This window comes from Sceloporus occidentalis, unplaced genomic scaffold, assembly GCF_023333645.1.
Source record: "Sceloporus occidentalis isolate IW3139 unplaced genomic scaffold, rSceOcc1.0.p SCAF_107, whole genome shotgun sequence".
Lineage (NCBI taxonomy): Eukaryota > Metazoa > Chordata > Lepidosauria > Squamata > Phrynosomatidae > Sceloporus > Sceloporus occidentalis.
Genome location: NW_028317087.1, coordinates 670,447 through 694,119, shown reverse-complemented (window position 1 = coordinate 694,119; position 23,673 = coordinate 670,447). Strand labels below are relative to the sequence as shown.

Genomic DNA, 23,673 nt, shown 5'->3' with positions numbered 1-23,673 from the left:
CAGGTCCATGGTAAACAATATATTATTATATATTCAAACAATGTACTGTACAGTATATGCTTTTTAGAGTTTGATTCCTTTTCTGTATGTTTATATATATATATATATATATATATATATATATATAAATTGATGTAATAAAAAATAAAAAAGGGCAAGAATGTTTACATGTTTCAATCAAGATATATACAGATTTATCCATCTACCTTTATATTATTAGTATCACAAATCAAATATAAATGTTTAACTCACATCAAAATTGTGATACAAACAGAAAAAAAATATATAATGGTTTTGAATATACAGACGGTTTAACATTTTTGACACCCATCCTTATGAGTCCTACCAAATGGGTTGTCATTAAACACAGTGATGATTTTATAAAGCAATCAGTACCAGGTCCAGTGGTGCATTTTGGCCTAGGCTGGCTAGACTTAGGGCTCCTGCTTTATCAGGTGCAAATGGATTACTGGATCATCAGGTTCCTTGTTGTGCCACGGCTCAACTGGCTTGTAACTGACCCATTTACATTGCTGCACTATAGTTGATAACGGCCTTCATATTTTCTTGTGCAACACAACCTTCTAAGGAAAAATGCTGGTATAGTACATCATATCTCTACATAAATAAGATATGCCGAGGAGGCTGAGAGCATTATTGCAGGTCAGGCCTATGGTAATACCCCTCAGAAATACATTACTGAACAGGTCATGTTAGTTTTTGTGCATTACTCAAAAATGATTTTTTTTCCATTTTTCACACTACTAAGATTAGATCATTGACATCCTGTAACTATTGCAGGCCTGTAACAAAAATTAACTGTGATATCAACCTGGAGTATCTTGCTTAAACACTCAGTAAGACTGTAAGTCTTGGTGGACCTGTTGGCTTAAACAAAATGGCCATTAAAGAAATTTGTGTTTGGGAGCAGTGTATTGGAGAAGGAAAGCAGAGGAAATTGGGGAGCAGGTTTTTATTGCTTCAGCATCCGATTGCACAAATCTCATAATGTGTGTGGTTAGCAAACCTCGTCTTCCGATGGCCTCTTGATTAAGGAGCCAACAAAGATTGGCTTTATTTCTACATGGTTTTCATGTTCACAATTTTCCGTGGAAAACTTTGCAAGGCCTAAATGTAAAATAAATAACCATGTTTCAAATATACATTTTGAATGTGCTACACTGAAAAGTGACGATCACTATGCATGTTATCAGTGATATTAAAACAATGGTTAGCAGCCCTTTAACAGCCAAAAAAAATCAAGGTTTTCTCAGGCACAGATGTGTTTCTCCTATAGAAAATTTGTTTCTCATGAAGGCCATTTCAAATCCTGGATACATTTTGGAAATAAGTGGTCATCCTTGGCTCCAAATTTTCCCAACCATTTGTTTTGGTCTTGTTAGCTGTGTCTGGGGGGTAGAGTCCAGTGCTCTTGAAGAATTCAAGGCATCTGCTTTCTTTCCAAATGTTAGAGACCATTCTTCAGTAAATCATTGCAAGTTTTTTCTTTTTTGGAATTGTCCCCTTAGTTTCAAGCTGGGATATCTGCACAAGATCACTAAGATGATGAAATACAGATCACATGTTCACACGATTACTGATGACACTGCCTTGGAAGTTGGCCATGAATGATCTTAGGTAGCCCGTGTCTTTATTTAGTGACACTCAGTCCACTTAAGATATATGTTACAATTTCACCAGGAGCGAGGAATGGTGTTTGAAACCGGTCCATGTATGGATCTTTCCATAGTTTAAAAAATATGTTTCAAAAAACGAAAACAGACTATCCACACATATTTTGATCTGCTCATAATCTCTCGTGTCTACTTGAAATATAATCAGGCATGAAAACATTTCATGTGGCTTCTAGGATTTCACTTTTTTTTTTCTCTGCAAGCTTTATGTAAAACATGCACCATTTTTTTCAGATCATGGAGCTATCATATAAATCATAAGTTTAAAGACACCATTTTTGTAATAAAGATATTTGTGGCTGTCTGTCTTTTTAAAAACATTGTAACAGACCTTCATGTTACCTTGCTGCAAGGAATACTGTATGTGATATTTATCGCAAAATGCTTAACTGTGGTGCTTATATTACAACATTCTATCAACTTTTATATGACAAAAAAATCCACAAACTAAAAGAGAAAGTCTAGGAAACACGTGGATCCATCATGATGGGAATGCAAATGATTACTGGATGCAGGGCTTATAAGATCAATAAACTTAAAAAGTTCAGCCCACATATTTTCATTGTTTGCCCCCATAGATTTTGGTACGTGGTATAATGTTGTATCCTGCATATAAATATAGGCAATGTACAGCGGCATAACTAAAAATGCCAGGCTCCCCCTGCGAGACTTGTACCCATTCTAACATACTTAAACACACACACTAACATACTTACACCAACAATAATATACAAAACACAGACACATACATATTTCACACACACACACTAAAATACTTAATCACACACACCTTTACATACTTACTTAAACACACACCCTAACAAACACACAAAAACACACACACCACTCCCCCTATCTTTGTTGTCCACCAGCCACTCAAGCGTGACAGCTCTTCTGCTCCTTCGTGGCCCTCACACGCTGCCTACATCTGAGCGTCAGGAAATTACATCATATCCCGGAGCTCAGACTCGGCGTGCTGGGACTGAGGGAACGGGGCTTTCCTCCCAGCGGTATGCATGACCCAGGGGTTTGGCAGCGGCAGTTCTAAATGAAGATATTATGCATTTTGGTTATGTAAAAGTACTTCATTTTATGAGCCTCCATTGAAGATGGATGCCTTGTTAAACCTTAACTGCTTTTCATACTATATAAAATAAAACCAAAACATCACTCTAATTTATATAAACTACGTATAGCAGGGAGAGATGATTTTACCATCTGCAGGAGATCTGAGAATCTTTTTAATTCTCTATTCTGAGCATTTTTTCGGTTAACAAAGTTATGACTAAAGAAATCTGGACATCTGACGTTCCAAGAATAGCAAGCAGCAAAGGTACAATAAGCATCTTTCAATGATACGCAAAGGTAGCTAAACCTAATCTACAACAACACATATATGATTTGCCATTCTGGGGGGGGCACACGCAATGTCATCCACCTAGACCTGAGAAGAGTATAATACCTATCCCTCCCGTACACTTCAAGTCTCACTGTACAGATAATCATCCACTGCTTTGCGTATTTAATTCAGGGTCTGCAAGTCAGGTGGACCAGCATGAACATTCTGATATTTCAAGTACCAAAGGAGGTGAGCTTGTCTAACAGCAAATTACCATTGATTTTATGTTTATTATTATTATCTTTTATTTATATCGCGCCAACAATTTACGCAGCACTTAATACAATTCATATATTCAAGGGGTCTGACAAGACGAGAATTGACAGACTAAGACAACCCGATACATTAGGTGGAGAGAGCCCGGCTCGCAAGCTTACAATCTTGAGGGATATTCTGGCCTAAAAATGGGACTACAGCTTGTAATCAAATTTCCGCAATAGAAATCTGAACATTTTAACTAGCTGAATTCACTATACAGTATGAAGGGACAACCATGTTACCAAAAACTACATAATACCAGTAGGGAAACAGAAATCACTGTTATTTTATGTCTGTCATTACTGTGGACTGTAAAATCTTGATGATTTACATTATTTTCCTCAGTTTATTATCTTAATCAGATAAGCTTCCATTGACTTGGACAAGGATTTGTTTGCTTAACACAGAAAGAAAACTACCACTGGCATACCTGTGAACTTCCCCGGGTCAGGGCTAGCTGTGCATAAGGGCAGGGCTAGCTGTGCATAAGGGCAGGGCTAGCTGTGCATAAGGGCAGGGCTAGCCCAAGATTCTTTGGCCATGGAAAGGGAATTGGGCAGGGAATGGGCATGGATCTCCATCCTGGAGGAAGAACAGAGTGACCTGGAGATCTGGGGAGGCAGCACTTCACCCGGAGACTCTGGGTCAAACCTCGAGAATCTCCAAGCATAACAACTGGTGTATCTGAATTTTGTATGTATAACACAAAAAACCTTATTCTGATAATGCCATTTAGCACACTTTAAATGTGGAGTGTTGTAGGGTTATGGGTTAAAGAGCTGTTCATAAGCCTGTAAAGGGATACTGGCATAGACTAAAATGTAATTTAATTCTGACTTTATGTTTATACTGTTCAGCAGAAAGAGTATAAAAATAAACATATGCAGAGGCCCCAGACAGAAAATATTTTCATTAAATTCCAAGGATGAATAAATGGGAACTGTTGTAGACTGCCAGTAAGGATTTCTACATGTAGGTTCATCCACGCTGGAAAATGCACATGAGACAAAGAATGGAAAACATGACCTTGGGATATTAGGATGAGCTTAGGAACTCCACATAATGAGACTATTGCAAGACGGTAGTGACAAACAGGTATTGGTGGTAATGGCCACAGATGTTTATTTAGATATAGAACATAGAGTGTATAATCCTGCATGAAACGAAAAAAGACCTAAAAAAAAATTCAAAATAGTCTGCTTCGATAGAGTTATGCACAGTTTTGTTATATTAAAACTTTGGTGACTTCTCCCTTTAAAGCTCACTAGCTGATGCAGCTTGAAAATTAAACTGTACAAGGGCTTCTAGATACATATTTCACACTGTAAGGGGTGTCTATGTGCCTTGTATAGATCCCAGTTAAAACAAGCCTCCTAGATGTCTGGATTTACTAAAACAGGCTTTTGACCTTAGTGACCTCCCAGTACTGAGTGATCAGAAAGGTCAGTATAACATATGAAGTCTTTCATTCTGATGTTGAAATACAGATGAACATAGGCTTAGAGTACTGGATTAGCAATAAACAGAAATACAGAGAGGCACATCTTCTTTAAGACTAAGAAGTTAATACAAAGAGGGAATTTAAACATGCATGGGATAAGGCTATCCTGAATCTAGAGAGTAGACCAATGACCATGTAAGAGTTACGTCTTTATGGCAGAAATCGTCATACAGACAGACTTGATGGGACAAATGGTGCTTATCCGCCATCAAAAGAGACATAAACACCAAAAACATACCGGACAATGAAGACATACATAGAAAGTCATTCACAATGATGGAGTTACTATTATTGTTTGCCAAGTTTTTTCAGCAAATGATTAGGGCAACTTTACATTTATTAAGGTTTAAACAATACAGTTTGGACACCGGTGGAAGACCTAAACTGAAGAAGGAAGAAAAGGCTAATAGAAAGAAATCGGCGTTGGCAGGTAAGTAGACCTCTTAAAAGAATGATTGTTGAAACCTTATTTTTTAATATAAGCAAGGTTTAAGTAATCATTTTCATAAGCACAAGAAGTGACCAATAAAAAATAGATAATGGTCATGGTTATCATCCATAAACCAATTGTCCATAAGACTTGAAAACAATTTATGTAGTGTTATGTACAGTCTACAACATTAAAAAAACATGGAAAAAATCCCCCTTTCTAGTTTAATTTTTCTCTTGTTTAATTATTAGAGCTCATTGAAATTGGTCTCATGCTAGTCCCACTCCTGACATCACAGGTCCAACATATGAACCATGTCAGCCATAAGCACCATAACCCTGCTATTGGACACGTGGCAATGCTTAAGATGTTTCTCTCTGGTTGCACTCATAAACGGAACCCAATTTACTAACTGGATGCTGACAGCAGCAGTTACCTAATGAAATGACCTATTTTCTGCTGTTTCTCACTGAAACTCTGTGCAGAATATGTAGAATTTAACATCCCTGTTTGCGAAAGTCAAAATGTGTTTAAGCCTTCCACGAAATGAATAGATACAATTAAAAGACAAATGTTTTCCTGACCTGGTTCTCAGTTAAAGATATTCTTAACTTTTTTTAGTGTTTGAGGTCATTCACCCAAGTAGAATTATAATTAACTGCGACTGCCCAGTTATCACCTCCCATACATCTCTTTCAGGGTCCTCCGGGGAATTAGTGGTAAAAGACATAAACAGTGAAACTAATGAAAACAGCGTAATGTATGTTTATCATAAACCTTTGGAGGAATTTACAACTAGTGTTAACGTTCCCCTGGGTAAAGGGGGTGATTTTAAACCAAAGAACTCTGCATATGTTTCCGGGCGATGTACAGCCTTGTCAAACCTTCATTTCAAATGTGGTCGCAGTTCAGCCAATGTAGTTTTTGCTCGGTATCATCTCTGCTGAGCGCTAGGATATGACATCACATCCCAGAGCTCTACCTCCTAAGTGAGGACGATGTGTACACCACATATCCCGAAGGCAGTATCGGCAAGGCACAGACCTTAATCATGTAAATGGGCCAGTTACAAGGGAGCTTCCTCACCTCCCCAACAGGCCAAATAAGTAAGGAGTGTACCGGGGAGTCTGATCACCCATGTTATGAGATAGACGGACTGGACCCACTCTACGCCTAGTCTACACCTAGTTGGCCTGGGTCAGAATACACCAATGAAAGTTTCCAAACATTCTGAAGTATAGACGGGAAGATTCAATCCAACCGTGGAGAGCTCAACAACCTATCTCTGATTAATAGCTTCCTATCACCCGTGATATTGAAAGAATCCATTTGCCATCATAACGTCTCCTCTATCCAGTTTTACAGAAGGGGATAGTGATGGCATAAATGTGACATAGTAAATAAATGAAACAATATTTGAATACAGGTATATTAGTGCATGCATTCAAGCATAACTGACATGCTCATTGTCATTCATTCAATGTCACGTGCATTGTATATAAGAGGCTTCACGTCCCACTGTACGTGCAACAGTGGCCATCAATGTGTTCATTATCCCACCCATGATTTTCTCCAGAATTGTTCTCTTAATTTTTCTTGACATTATACTGAGAGTCTCTCATGGTCTCATGCAATGGTCTCTAATGGTTATGGTGCAGCATATTAGTTTTTCCCTTGAAAGCCATGCACCAAGCAAGTTTCTAATATAACAACCTGAATTTGCCTTCTTCTGGAAAAAAATCCTGTATCCTCCCATAATTCTGAGCATCTAGCAATCATATGCTACTCCCATGTTGTCTGCTGTTGTCCTTGTCTTGTGACCTGGAATAACGGAGGGTAAAAAAATCACCTGGATACGTACTTGGTTTTAAAATGTTTTCATGAAACAATTAAGAACCACTATCGAGAGTATTAGTCATAATAATAATAGTAACAAAAACATACAATGGCAAATACCAAATTAAATGCTAGAAACACACACTCACACACATATATATATATATATATATATATATATATATATATATGCACACACACAATAAATATATATATATATATGTGCACACACACAATAAATATGTATATATATATATATCTTGGTAAATTATGCTGTTAGTGAATCAGGAGTTATGCAAAATAATGTACTGTAAGACAAGAAGCATGAGACAGATGGAGTCCGAAGAGATCTGTTACAAGTGAGGATGACTTACTATATCATTGATACATAATGAGTTTGCCTAAAAGGTTCCAGTCTGTTTCTGTTAAATTATTATTCCTTTAAGGCATCACAACTGCTTTTATATCCATCTTCAAAAAAAAGTGAAAGATGATATTTAATCCCTGCAATAACGCCAAGTAAAATCATGACATTTGGCAACTTGCGTGCCTCCTGTACCTTCATATTATATCAGAGAGAGGTCAGTGCTTTTGTAATAGTTACTAGGTGACTCAACGTAATGTATGGACAATGTGGTCTTACTCATTACAGTACTGTTGTCCTGTTTTGCCTTTCTGTACACAAAATGACATAGCTGGCCAAACATCTTCAACTTTATGGTGATGATCTTCCACAATACCTAAGGGGCCCCCTGTTCCATACCCCTAACCCTTCATAAAAAGCCTTCAATTATATTTTTTATAACATTATTTTTGTAATTTCTTTTTAGAATTTCATTTTAGGACTCTTAAGGCATTGTGCTATATTAATATAAACTAAATGAACCACACACACTCCATGTCTGAAGACACAAGTGACCTTGGGCCATTGATAGTAAACATTAAGAGGTCCGCTGGGACTTGCACACTTGTGTCGCACGTGTTGCAACTAATAGTTGTATTAGATGTGCTGACAGACTGAGTCCAGACATATGGAAAACAAATCCAGCTTGTGTTCTGTAAATATTACTGCAACAGTAACATTCCTATACACATGTCTAATTGACCAGCTTTTGGAAATGCAATATTCTTACAGCTACAGTAGGAAATTCCTTCCTTTGCAGTTTTAAAACAACTGTTTAAAATGGAAGATTTAAGACAGGATGTTTTCAACCACATGAGACAGACTAAACAACACAATTGAGTGATGTATTATATTATTGCTTTTCAAAAATCTTGGACATTCATAATTCCCTTTTCTTCAACGATCACGGTCAATTTTTTGTATTTGACGTCATAATTTTTTATTTTGAAAGGAAAACTACATGATTATTATAGAACGTAAACATCTCTATACATTTAAAAGCCTTGTCATGGAATTGTCACACTGGGCGTTATGATTGGGCCTTTGGTGTTTGCTCAGCCTTGCGTGACGGAGAATTCACATCAAATTGGCAAAACATCCCAGTCCGGAATATTACTAGATAATTTCCTAAACTATTGAGATTAACAAGGCAAACAGCTGGAAAGGGTACTTTGGACGTTAATTCAGCAGGATCATTTCCTTATTTTCTATCTTTGGAGAAAAAAAGACTTTCCCTAATTTTTATCAATCTGATATTTAATTCCTTCATACTACTCACACACATTATAGTCTCTGAACTTTTATTAAACTCAAACCATACATTCAAAATTCACATATTCAAAATAATCCTAATGATAAATTATATGTGATATGACCAGAGCTCCTTTAATTTTGATGATGGTACCTGAGCACCATGTCCTAGATACACGCATAAAAATACATTGTTATTCTTTATCAAATCTAGACAGACCTAACTGTATTGTGGTTTACACGTTTCTATCCATCTGACAATATATTGTCGCTACACACAGTGTGTTATATCTAGACAGTATATAAAATAATTTACTTTTATGACTGAGTAATTCAAAAATACCATACAAGATGACGGAAATAATCTGAATGGTTTGCGCATACAGATTCGTACAAAATGTAATTTTAACTAAATTTGGCTATTTCATTAATTTGCACGAATGTCTGAAAAGCAGGAGGGACCACTAGCGACATTGCATTTCATTGCTCTCACACCCTCTCTCTCACATACTTACTCTCCCTCACACTTTCTCAATGTCTACTTACATTTTCTGCCAACTTGTTCCCTGTTCCAGTCTACTTTTCCGTAGCTCCACTTCTTGCCTCATTTGTTTCTCCCTAGTATCAGCTCCATTAACAAGGTCTTCTGGAGCTCTTCCACGAAAGGACCAGAATATTACAGACAGATTGATGGAGAAAAAGAAGCCTTGCTGCACCTCTCTTTCTCCCCACATTTGTCTGCATTATTCTAGCTTCTTGGAGGACTTCTGCAACGGAAGTGCTCCTGGGGCCAGGTTAACAGAGCTGATACTGGGGACAAGCGAAGACAGAAGAACAAGAAGAGGCAACCGCCTCAACTCTCCCTGTGTAAATATTATTGTCATTATTATTTCCTTAACCATATAATCAGATATGTGATGGTACAAAAGGAAACACTTTACAGATATTTGGTCTCATTTGGAAGTTTGCAGTTTTTTTTTGCAGGGTCTTAAATTCAACATATCCATTACTACATTCCAGGTTCGTGTATATATATATATATATATACTGTTAAAAAGTTTGGGGTCATTTAGAAATGTCCTGCAGATTTTGTCCATTAAAATAACATGAAATGGACCAGAAATACAGTGTAGATGCTGTTAATGTTATAAATGACTATAGTAGCTGGAAATGGCTGGTTTGTAATGGAGTATCTTCATACGTGTAGGAGCCCTTCACTCCTGTTTTCCAATGGCACGTTGTTTTTGCTGGTCCAAGTTTAAATTTAAAAGGCTAATTTATCATTATAAATCATTATCATTGCAATAATGTTACAACAAGAAATTACCTTGTTTTTTAATGAAAACAGCTAACTGACCCAAAACTTAGTGTGTATACAGAGAGTGTATATACAAAGAGAGAGATAGAGAGAGAGAGAGAGAGAGAGAGAGAGAGAGCGAGAGAGATACAGCTATATAATAATTTCTCTGTGCATTATAATGAATGACTTGTTAGGCTAAAATGACACTTGTTAAGTGGTAATTCCTTCAAACTCCCACTGAAATAAGGTTATTTTTAGTTACAATGAGATCCCAAAAGAAAAAAAAAACGCAGTTCTTTATTTAAACTTTTCTTAGCATAAGAATTGCTTGACCTCATTCTCTGTGAACAGTAGCTGAATTTAATCCTGAACAGGGTATATTGTTAACAGTGGAGGGTATAATATTACAAAGGGCTCTGTAAAGGTGGCATTTATTAGGCTTCCCATTTGTTTGGCGTGGAAGTTCAGACCCTTTAATGGTCTGTTTTTACTTTACGATCGACATGCTACAGACTACCCTTAAAAAAAATCTTCAACATTTGTTTTGTCAAATTCAGTTCTAATAATCAGCTTGAGTTGTTAGTGCAAATATACCGTCAATATCGTTTCCATGTGGGAATGACAATACCAACCATATCTGGTTACTTGGAGTCTCCAGGTAAAGTGAAGATTCCCTGGGTCTCTGGGCAGGAGAGCAGAATTTAACATATATTTGTTTTAATTATCATCTGCTTATTTCTGTTATCATTTATGATCTTTCTTCCAAAATGGGACCAGATGCAGGTTTTGTATATCTGTTAATTTTATATTAATATATATTTTAATAGATAGCAAGAAGTAGCTGCTATTAATATGTAAGCCTCTGGTTTAATGCTTATTAATGCAAAGTGGCTGTTGAATTTTTCATAAAAAAATTTAACGCGTGGAATGTCTCAACAAAATAAGCAAACTGATGAGTTTTTAAAAGCTGACCATGATATTGAGATTTAAATATTGCATTTAAATAAAATAATTTTTATGAAAAACCCAAAGCAGATCATGAACTTTTCTATACCTGAAACGTACACAGTGTTTGATATTGAAATGTTATTACAGATATTAGCCACCAGCTCCATCCTACTGTTGAACCAGCCTGGTCTGCTACCAAAAGTACGTATTAATTTATTACAATAACGCATTCCGTTCCAGCGTCGTGGAATTTTATCGCGCCATGTAAATCAATAAATAAATATTAATAATTATCTCAGTATAGGCACCCATCGTGACACAGAAGAAAAGCTTGTGAAATAGGTCTTAATGTGTTCATGCAAGAATGGGGAAGAAACTTTGTATAGCTTTTGAACATATTTGTAATATATGAACAATTGTATTGTTTCTGCTAAGTCCTTTTTTTTAATGCTCCAACAAATGAGGTCATCGTAAGGTAATATCAGGTAACCTTGTTTGAAGTCTAAAGAACGGATGGGTGGGTAGGCTGCTTATCACAATAAAGTCTTTAATGAGAGAACAGGCCAATGGGAGAAAGGAACTGGAATAGGAAACACTAACGTGAGATTCTTTATGTATGTGATAATTGTGCACGTGAAACACAAAAAAGGATCAGAACCTCCAGGAACTTCATATCCTGTATAATAAACTTTGTCAATTTATAGTAAAACCTATCATGTGCATCATTTTGTTTTTTATTAGGGTTTTTTTCACCCTTCTTAAGCCATGAACATGTAAAAAGTACATTTTCTTATGCTTCTTCTTGTTATATTTATTTCTTGAGGGATACATCTCCTGGATTGTGTAGGATGGATTGGGTATTGACATTGTCACATTAATTAAAACACACACCTGGAGAGCCAGACATTTTATATAAGAATCTTGATGAAAATTTGAGAACAAAATATACATACACCTTCTGGGGTTTTAGTGGATAGCCAGTTGGGTATGGAGTCACACTCCACCCCCAACTGGGCAAATAAGAGGCTCAGTACTAGGAACCTTGGACAATATAATAGCTTGTATAGAACACGATGGAATATATCATCCACGACTGCCGGAATGCTAGACATTGTGAATCGGATATTAAGCGTAACAATGGTTATGGCCACCCATAGATCATAGAAGCTGTGCTAGAGGCTGCTTATTTCTGCCCCAGATACCGTGGACTACACTTTGCATTAGCCTCAGCAACTACATATACATTTAGAAGAATGAGAAAGCACAGCAGCCTGTATAAAAAAAGATGATTTGAATCAACTCCAGGAATGAAACCTTAGTTACAGGACAAGCCACAAGACCAATCCCTGTTACGGACACGAAATACTTCACACGTAAAGCTTCTGTAACACTTATTTCTTCTTATGGTATCAAGAAGCTCTAACTCACAACATTATATCCTTGTGTCCTGACAGCTGTAAATGTCAAGATGCTCAAGGGAGAAACAACAGGTACATGTGAAATGCAACAGCTATTACTGTCAGACTGGATTATATTGAGAAAAATGATAAACTAAAAGAAATCTGGAACATTTCTCAGATGTGAGCACAGTTTCTTGAGTACCTATTGGTTGATGTTCACTTTTTATCAGTCAGTGACTTAATTAAGATATTGGAGCACCTATAATAATGTATCTTGCAAATTTATTACCGTATTTGCTCGATTATAAGACAAGGTTTTTTTCAGAGCAAATGCTCTGAAAAATACCCCTCGTCTTCTAATCGGGGTCGTCTTCTAATCAGACCTCAAATAGAGTCTGATTAGGAGACTAAGATCCAGATCCCCCGCACCGCTGCAGGGGACCTGGATCCTCCTGTCTCACCCCCCCCCATCATACACACTTACCGGTGCTTCCTGCTGTATTGCCGGGGCAGCGGGTTGACGTCTACGCGATCCGCGTAGACAACATCCGCTCCAGCCGGAAGGAGGTGTGGCTAGCAGCGGGGGTTGTCTGCGTCCGTCGCGCAAACCTTCCCCGACTGTCAGAGATCAGAGTTCCCCGCACCGGTGCGGGGAACTCTGATCTCTGACAGCCGGGGAAAGTATACGCGACGGACGCATACAAACCCCCGCTGCCAACTCCACCTCCTTCCGGCTGCAGCAGAAGGCGACGTCAACCCGCTGACCCGGCTGGAAGCACCGGTAAGAGAGGGCTGAGAGGGGAGGGGAGGGGAGAGTGTGTGTGTGTGTGTGTGTTAGTTAAATGGGGGTATAGGGTGTGTGTGTGTGTGTGTGTGTTAAATGGGGGCATAGGGCATTTCTGGAGTGGCGTTAAGGGGGCATTTAATAGAGCACTCTGCCTCCTGAAATGCCTTATACACCTATATGCCACTCTGCCCCATAATATGCATTTTAACCCCCTAAATGCCAGAGTGGCATATAGGGGTATAAGGCATTTCTGGAGGCAGAGTGCTCTATACAATGCCTTTTAACTCCCTTAATGCCACTCTGCCTCCTGAAATGCCTTATACCTCCCTATATGCCACTCTGCCCCATAATATGCATTTTAACCCCCTAAATGCCAGAATGGGATATAGGGGTATAAGGCATTTCTGGAGGCAGAGTGGCATATAGGGGTATAAGGCATTTCTGGAGGCAGAGTGGCACATAGGGGGTCAAAAGGCATACCATGGGGCACAGTGGCATATAGAGGGTTAAAAGGCATATCATGGGCCACAGTGCCATATTGGAGTGGCAAGCCTGGGGGCAGATGTGCGTAACTGGGGGACAGGTTGGAAAATACAAGAAATAAAAACAAAAAAAATATTTTTCTCAATCATAGCTTTTATTAAAAAAAATAGTTTACATGAATTAACATTTACTGGTAAAACTTTTTTCCTTTAGGGTCGTCTTATATTCGGGCTTTTTCTTTTTTTCCTAAGTTAATATTCAGATTTTGGGGGGTCGTCTTATAATCAGGGTCGTCTTATAATCGAGCAAATACGGTAATTGACCCCCCTTCTGCAAACAAGTCTATTTATTTTTAAGCTAAAAAATGTTAAACCACTGCTTTGAAAGCTCATAAATAACTTAAAATGCATAACTATGCTATTATGGTTCTATATAACCAAATATATACTCAGCTAATTAATTGGAAGTGTGGCACTATTATGTCTTGGCATTTAGGCTAAAATCAACCTCAGCACTATAGTGACTATATACCTTTAATGTAATCTGCTGTCACTTGTATTTAGCCTGGTATATTTTGCACACCAAGGATCAGTTTTCACACAGCTCTGCTGGTTTACAAAATGTTCTCAAAATATGCGGTACGTGACTCATTCCACTGCAGGTCTCATCAACATTTCCATTTTAAAAGATGTGTTTGTAGGCTTTGTGGGAATTAGTCCATGCATATCAGCGTCCCTCAACCCTTGGTAACCACAAGACACGATTAAATATGCGTAATACCATTGCATAAATGTTGTTTGATTTGCATGTATTGTCATTGCCTATTTGAGACTTGGGAAAAACAAAACACATTTTCACCTTTTGTAATGAAGATTCATGATACAGATCTCAATATACATGCTATACAGAGTCCATTGATATAATTGACACCTTATTTTCATACATGGGAATTCTATGGGTTTCACCCAGAGTCTCAGGGAGAAGCGCTGCTTTCCCGGGTCTCTGGGTCTCTTTCCTTGTGCAGGGGAGTGGTGTTTGGCCACTCCCCCAAATGAGGGAGAGCTCTGGGAAGCCTTCCCTGGGAAGTTCCTAGGCATGCTTATTGTGTTGCTTTTACCTAATGAGCATTTGAAAAATGGTTTGAGCTTCTTATACTTGTCTCAGAATGCAACAGTGCCTCCATCTTCCTGAATGCTGCTCATTTATCTGTATACAGTTTCATGTCTTTAACATGAAAACATGTATGCATACATAAACTGATTGTACTGTATATAAAACATTAACATGTGTTATATACATACAGTTTATGTATGCATTAATGGGACACCTCAGGGAACAAAAATTAGTAGCCCTTTTATTTCCAGAGTCACACACAGACTAAATAAGCTGTGGGTTGTATTTAAAAACAGACAGAGCTCCCAATTCCAATTTCTTGCCAAAGGTTTTCTATTAGAAGCACTGCTAATTTATCTTGTCCTGTAATTTGCTCATATCTTTTCTTCCACGGTACCTTAAATTAATACATTAAGTTCTTTCAAGCATGAAGAAGGGTTTTTCAGGAGGGAGCTATTAATAGGATGTTCAAGGGAATTTTGTTGGGTAATCTAGATAAAATCATTTCCATGTTAAATAGCCTGACAATCTGTATTTCTGATTGGCATGACTAATGAAAGCCAAGGAATCTGGCACTATTCTGGTTTTGTGAAATACAATATTTCATTTACAGATGCAATGGATTTCTTACTCATTCTTGCCTTTGGAAATTATATTTAAACTTTGTCAAACTTAAATATTGTTCAATACAGCATGGGTTTTAATGTGTTATATAAATAGCATGGTTACTATCCTGACAATATTAGAACCCCAAAGAGCAGAACAGTCAAACAATAGGTAAATCGATTCTTCTAGGTACACTTGTATACAGTTGTTTAAGGAACTCAACAGGTAGGTTGTTCCAAACATCTTGGATAAGTAACCACAGATTCAATGAGTCAATACCATCACTTCCGGAACTCCTTATTCTTCTTTATGCTGCATATAGATTTTAATGACTTTGGCTGTATTTTTGAGGTCGTTGCCATCCTGCAGAATATATTTAGAGGCAATCAGATGCCTCCCTAATTGTTTGCATGATACATAAGTATCTGCCTGTACTTCCAAGCATTGGGGAGACCATTCTGACCAAATCTCCAACTCCATTTGTAAAAATGCAACCCCTTCAGCAGACAAGCAGCCTTCTCCTCCAGCCAAATATTTAAAATTTTGACTCATCAGTCCAGAGCATCTGTACCCCAGTTCCTGTATTTATGTGAATAGTTGAGTCACTTGGACTTGTTTTGATGTTGCAGGTATAGCATTTTGGCTGCATGTCTTCAATGAAGACCACTTTTAACCAGACCTCTCCAGACAGTAGATGGGTGTACCAGGGTCCCACTGGTTTCTCCCAATGCTGAGTTGGTGGCACTGCTACAAAGGGAAGCATGGTGTATCTTTCTTTTGCTGCACTATGTTTCCTTGGCTGACCACTGTGTCTAAGGTCCTCAACATTGCCTGTTTCTTTGTGCTTCTTCAAAAGAGCTTGGACAGAACATCTGGGAAGCCCTGTCTGCATTAAAATGTCCGTGTGAGAGAGACCTTGCTGATGTAGTATAAATACCTTGTGTCTTGTTGCTGTGCTCGGTCTTGTCATGGTGTATGTCTTTTTACATTGTCTTTAGCAACCTCACCTTTTTAGTAAATTTGGCTGTTCCATCATACACCAAACTGTATACTTACAAAATCCCTGGAATTTATGCCGTTTTGAAGGAAAAGGGTGGTCATACCAAATATTGCTTTGATTTAGATTGATTTTTCTTCTGTTCTCACACTTTTCATTTTGATACGAAATAAACTATTGACATGTCTATTTTGGGAAGCATTCTTACTTTATTGGATTTTGTTCACACTTGCCTAGATCATCTGTCCAGTACTGTATATGTGGTATTTAGAGCACTATCAAGCTCATTCCACTTGCACAGAAAAGAGTTAAATGAGCAAGAAATTGTAACAGTAAACACAAAGACTACTTGGAGCAAAAATGATGATTATGTTACTTTCCTTAGAGACAATAAAGCAGGTGGATGATAGAAACTTGGAAAGTACTGAAGAAGAGCCTGCCAGTTCCTCTATAAAGAATACAATCGCTAAGTAACACAAACTGTGGGGTCTATTACATTATTAATTACTTGAAAGCTGCCTGTTACTGGGATTTTGGGCACCAAATGCAATTTCAGCTCTACTACTTATTGATCTCTGTACCATTGATTACAGTAAGTTCATTTTATTGAAATGGATGAAGTATTTGTGATCTTTGGTCAATGGAATAGTATCTTAGCAGAAATAAAGGACTGGGACACTTATGAACAATAATTAGCATGCAGTCTTAATATGATCAGGGGATCTCTTCAAACAGAGCTTGTTCCCCACTCCCTTCAAATGCTGGACAGTAGGGCTGCTACGTGAAAGAGAACTGTCCTGTAAAAACCTTGGTAGATAAGGTGCACCTTAGAACTGGCCTTAAAGTCCTCCTTTCCATTTGGGTGCCAGTGCAGACAGGGTAGTGCTAAGATTACCAATGGGCTGTAAATACTACTCCCCCACAAGTGATCAAAGAACTGCCTCCACATCCTGGTAATCAGCTGTCACACCATGAATCTCCTGGGTAATGATGATGATAGGTCTTATGTTACAAATATTGCACAAGTATGTCATACACAGGAAAGTATCACATTACAAATTATAAAATACATGCCACTATATGCCTCTTTTTATTGTGTTTACTTTGATATTGATCTTCCTTACTAGAAAAATAGAATAGATAAGATCTCATTAGCCAATTCACTGAACTAGCCACAAAGCATATTGGAAATGTGTAGAGCCATTTCAGGAAAACTGGCTAATGATACAATATAGATCAGACATTTGGTCTTAAGGCTATGATCTGTAATTTTCAGTGGATACAATCATTACATCAAGGTCTTCTGCGCTGAGAATAAAAAGCTGCTTCTTAGCCTGGTGGATCGAAACACACATAGCATTTTCAAGAAAGTTTAACAGCTAGATATAAACGTGACAAATGTATCCTTTGGTGTCATTGTACATTTTATTTTATTCTGTATATGAGTAAAAAACATGACATGTCGTGCGGAGGAAAATGAACCAATGCTAGGCTACATAAGGAAGCCATCTTGCCTTCGGCAAACTTCACATGGGGAACATGGCATGAACACCTTCTGAACAACACACAGAAGGAGAATAAAGGAGAATAAATTGTCCCGGTTGTCACAGAAGAAGATATAATTAGGTGTAGTGTGCACACGTGGAAACTCTGTTGGTTTGACCCAGAAGGTCATGGTCTTTGTACTAGGTTCTCACACAGAAGATAATATATAAAATGGGATTCTGGAGCAAAGTTTTAAAAGAGGACGTATCAATTTAGCACCCATGGAATGCAAGTCATGGAATGCCCAGTCTGTTATAATGGTGAGACGTCCACTCTTAAAAGTTACCACCATAACCTCTTTTTATGTAGAACTCCACAGTCTTTAACTGAAAACTATATTCCACTTTATAACCAGAATTATAGTGCTGGATTTCAAAATGATTGCTATTGTGACCGGCTATTTGACAATCACATTTAGACAGATGATCTATAAAGTTTGCTGGTATGATAACTTGACATTAATTATTGCCTTGTCTGTCCTCTGCTGTAAAAGGACAATTAAGCACTTCCCTTAAATTGTGTGCTCAGTATTAATATGTTTACATTGTACATGTTTTTGTGCGCTAGATTACCTCCATTTAGTTGTTGCGCACACTTATCTCTACCTTTACCTGGTTACACCTATTTATTTTATACCATACGACACATCATTGTTTTAATCTTACCTCTAAAATACAATAGCACAAAAAGTGCCAAGAAACATACAACCTGATGAGTCAGAGCCAGTTAATTGATGGATAGGCCACTGTTCTCCCATCCCATGACGAGCATCTGCAGAACTATTAATTAATGATTAACGATGTGCATTAAGTATCACTAGTTTCTACAATAAGGTCTTTGTTGTTACTCATGTCTGTTTAAGTAAGACCCCATACACTTAGTATTAAACGGAAGTGACCGCTCTGCAGGCTCCATCAAGTTATTTGAACCCAAGCCTCCAGTCACCAGGACTGATTTATCATTCCTCAGTCACAAATTCAAATGCCGTTTCGGCTTTTGTGACCTGTGCTATTGGGTACATCTGAAAGAAATTCTTCCGGGGGCTGTAATATTTACATAGCAATGTGCTCAACACACAAACATCCTGATAATGTCATGGTTGTTTTGAATGGATTTACTATCTGATCAGTAAACAGGATATCTCTATTGCTTATGCATGAACAACAACCCAGATATTACTAGTATGGAATGGAATGACTCAGTGATTACGTTCCCCGAGCATACAAATGAGGCTCCTTAAGAAGACAGGCATAACCTAAAAAATAAATAATAATTGGATAATGAGCAGTGTGGCGAAATAAGCAGAATGAAGATTGTGGGCTCATTATTCCAATTTGTTTTGCTTCAGATTTTCCGGTATACCCTTTCAGGCACATTTCTTCTTCCATAAGCATGCACGGTAATGCATATTTGCAATACTGAGACTCCTTGGCATGAAATAAGATGTATGGACACATGTCATCAAGTGGTTTACAGTCCCTGGTACTGAGCTCCATTTCCATAAGCACACCTGATACAGGTTTCCTATCCGGTTATACACATCAATGCTGTTACCATTCTCTATTAACTCATTCATTTCCACGGGCAATCGTAATATAACATAGCAGTGCAGAAAAACAAATTAATCCTCTTTAACCCCTTTAATGCTGGAGTCAGAACACACAATCAAAACACAGAGAAGCATAAAAATAAATCATGTTGTTTGTGATGCTGTCCCCCCAAATAAAAACAAATCATAAACAGGAATCCCCCCCCCCCATTAGACTAGCAGTGTTATGGGGTATGGACATGGATGTGAACAGGCAGCATAGACACAAAGACACAGAGGATTTACTGTGAGTACTCACAGTTCAGAATACAGGAAATGCAGATTGCCCATATTGTCTATATAGTTGGCAGGACTTAACCAAGGTAAAACCAGTAAGAGGAGAGCCTTCATTTTGAGCAGAGGGCTGGTACAGCTTCCTGGGCTTTATCTTCCCCAATTCCTCTGCCAGGTAACAAGAAAAAAAGGGTTTCTAGCTCTCTTATGGCAGCCAAATCTTGTCTATTTTTTTTCAGATGGATCTTTCCATTTCCACATCAGCTGTGCAGCACATTATAAATCAGATTGAAATCTCAAACTATGCTGGCAGAAAAAAAAAAATCATTGACCTGTAAGAGGATTAGTTGACTTGGATCTCAGATTGGTAGAGAGTGTTTAGGGACAATGCAGCAGGGATGGCGAGACAGTGACTTATGCTGGGAAGCAGGCTGCTGTAAAGGGACCAGCCTCCTGCACCACTCAGAGTGGCTCTTTACTAACAGCTGGTACATTTACATCACTGGCCAGAAGCAGATGGATTGTGAGAGCTTAAGCAAGGGAGAGGAGCACTGAATAGACAGCTAGCCAAAGAGGCACAGAGGCTATGGCCATGGAGGAAAGGGGGGCTATAAACCCATGGACATGATGGACAACGAGGTGATGATGATGATGATGCTGGGGTAGCAACTCACAATATGGACCAATCTGCACAATATTCTGGCTCTTTATAAATAATACTTCAATATTAACCCTTCAAGCTGATGCAACATAACTGGCAATGTGACAAAAGGCTATAATGTATTGTTTAACCCCTCACTGCTGCGAATTCAGTTTGGCATTTGCAATTTATCATTTGATTTGTGCAGAAAGATGTGCCTTGTGCAGGTCTTTGGCAATCAAAGTGTTAAGTGATGTGTATTGAACCAGGCTGTAAATTGTCAGATCTACTGGGAATATGTTTGTGAAGGAGTTATACAGCTGAGCAATAGGTTTATGTGGTGCGCGATAGAGAAAAGGTATTGTTTTTGGCATATGAATTTTAATGTTTTTGTACACATAAACAAGAAACACAACAAACGTGCCCTTGTAAACACATACTTCCCAAGTGTCCCTCTTTAGGAGAAATAGTACCTCTTTTGGCCCTAAATCCCCAGTTCTTCTTTCATCCCATGATGTTCAACAGCCCTAAACGTTACAATAATATGTGTAGAAAGAGCAGGAAATGTGTTTTTACATTAAATTGTGTAAATATAATACATTCTTCTTCATCATCTTATAAATGCTTTATCAATAGCATAGATAACTATCTAGAGGTCACAGAGCCAAATAAAAAGTCTAGATAAAGCCACACCCTTAGCCACCCCTCTAACCCCCCCAAAATAAGTGTCTCTCTCTCTCTCTCTCTGGCCCCTTGTGCCCCCCTCCCAGTGACTAAATACACACTAGCAAACACATTTACACACTAAAACACACATACATACATAAAACATTCACACTCTTTAACCCCTCCACTCCCTCCAAATGGTATGTGACCCCTCCACATTCTTGACTCTGCAAGGTGGCCAGTCAAACTTGGTCCAGCCCTGTTTTAAGAATTTTGAGCTTGCCAGAGGGACAATTGCCCCCCTAACCCAACCCAGCCCACCTCTGTGACACAACTAGCATTATCTAATCAGTTTCTTTTTGAGGTTCTTTTCTTTTAGGGCCCTTACAGCAATCAATGATATGGGAGAAATTGGTTGGCCCCTTCTGCCAGTTCCTGGACCAACCCAGAGGGCATGATTTATTTTCGTTTCTATGGTAATGCTATATACTTGAATGAGAGTTTTACCGTAATTGTACTGGGTTCAATACTATGCCCCACACCAACCTTAGCTGGGTAGACAGAGAGATGCCACCTTAAGACTTATGGACTACTGTTTATCTCTTCAGTAGATCTCTGTTTTGGTTCATCATCTCAAACTCACATCACTCTTATCCAAACTGTAGATAAACTACAACTTCAAAGCAATACCCATCCTGCATCACTCATGAATGTTTATATAAAATACATCATAAAGAGTGGGAATGAGTTTTAACGAGCCCTCAAATGGGAAAACAGACCACAATACTAAAGAAGCTTCACTTCTGAGGCTTACAAAAGAACATAACATTGCGTCAATAATTGTATTTTTTACATAGGAAATATTTGATTGCGTCATATTTTCAAATAAGGAGTGAGTTTTTAGAGAGATAAGGGATGTGACACCAAATTATTTTCTTCAAGGAAATCTTGATGCCTGGAAACTACGACCTTGGCCTTGGTCTTTTTTTCGTGTAGAATGTATATTTACAGAAGTACAAAGGCATGCATATAACGTGAAACCGTGTGGATTATCTGAGATCTGTGTTGCTATGAAACTCCAGAGAATATAGAATTTTGACCCTTTGTATGTACTGTGTATCTATTGAGTCCTGTAATAACCATTACTTAACCCCTTTGTGACAAGGCTGATTTTACTTTTTGTACCCTTCGTGACAATGGCCGTTTTAACATTTCTGCGCTGCTCGTGTAATTTTCTTCTTTCCCGTTTACTGAACCCACACACATTAGATATTGTTTTTTTTCAGGACAAGAAGGGCTTTCTTTAGATGACATTGTTTTGATTGTATCATATTATTTACTATTAAAAAAAGTATAAAATATGGTGAAAAATTTAGAAAATTTCTAACTTTTAGTTGAAAAATCTTTTACTCGTGTATAAAAGGTAATGAAAAACCCTGCTAAATAGATTCTACTATTTGTCCTGAGTTTAGAAATACCCAATGTTTTTATGTTTTTTTGCTTTTTTCTACACATTATGGGGCAATAAGTACAGGTAGCGTTTTGCTATTTCAAAGCCATTTTTTCCAAATCTGGTAATTCTTCCCCCCATGTGCCATTTCGGGTATCTTTGAAGCCGGCCAATGCAATTCACCCCATCAAGGTTTGGGGGCAAAAGGGCCACATTTGGGGCATGCGCATTTTCAATGTTGAACTTTGGTGTTTGGTACATCTTTGAGCCGGGCCATTTCAGTGTGCCCAATAAAACCATATATTTTTGAAAACTAGACACCCCAGGGTATTTCAAATGCTAGTATTTTAACTCTTTCCATGCACCATATCTACCACCAGTCTTTGTCAAACTTTGTGGTAGTCATTTTTTTGCATTTGTTTTGTCACAGACATTTTACTTCAGGTATGAATTAAAAGGTTCTTGTATATGTCACTATCACAAAACACCCCAATATGTGTTTAGCAACATCTCCTGAGTACAGCGATACCTCACATGAATGATTTTGCCTGGCTGTTTGGGTGGTGCAAAAGGGCCACATTTGGGGCATGCGCATTTTTCAATGTTGAACTTTGGCATTTGGGGATCCACTGCCCATGCCCTATTTGATACATCTTTGAGCTGGGCCATTTCAGTGTGCCCAACAAAACCATATATTTTTGAAAACTAGACACCCCAGGGTATTTTAAATGCTGGTATTTTAACTCTTTGCATGCACACATTTTACCACCAGAATTTTTTCAAAGTTTGCAGTAGTATTCTTTTGTGTGTATTTTTCCCCCACACACCTATGTTATGTATGAATTTACAGCTCCTGGTATATGCCGCTGTCACACGACACCCCAATATGTGTTCAGCAACATCTCCTGAGTACAGTGATATCCCACATGCATGGGTTTGTCATTTGTTGGGGGAACTAAATTGGAAATTAGATGTGTGGCCATCCTTCCCCCCTCGTTAATTGGGACATTGTTGAACCCGGCCAATTCAATTTACCCCATCAAATCATACATTTTTTAAAGTAGACACCCCATGGGCATTTAATATGCCAGTATTTTAACTCTTTCCATGCGAGAATTGTTTTAAGCTAATGTGCTAATTTTAG

The 23,673-nt window shown here is 38.0% G+C and overlaps 1 protein-coding gene across 1 annotated transcript in view; it reads right to left on the bottom strand.

Annotated features, from left to right (window-relative positions):
• LOC149283236 (E3 ubiquitin-protein ligase LNX-like) overlaps positions 1–19,890 on the bottom strand; it is a 71,609-nt gene extending 51,719 nt beyond the window's left edge. The window contains exon 1 of the mRNA XM_089497777.1: positions 19,799–19,890. Within this exon, the coding sequence (XP_089353903.1) occupies positions 19,799–19,890 (92 nt within the window). The remainder of the gene's footprint in view (positions 1–19,798) is intronic.
• Between the last annotated feature and the right edge of the window lie 3,783 nt (positions 19,891–23,673).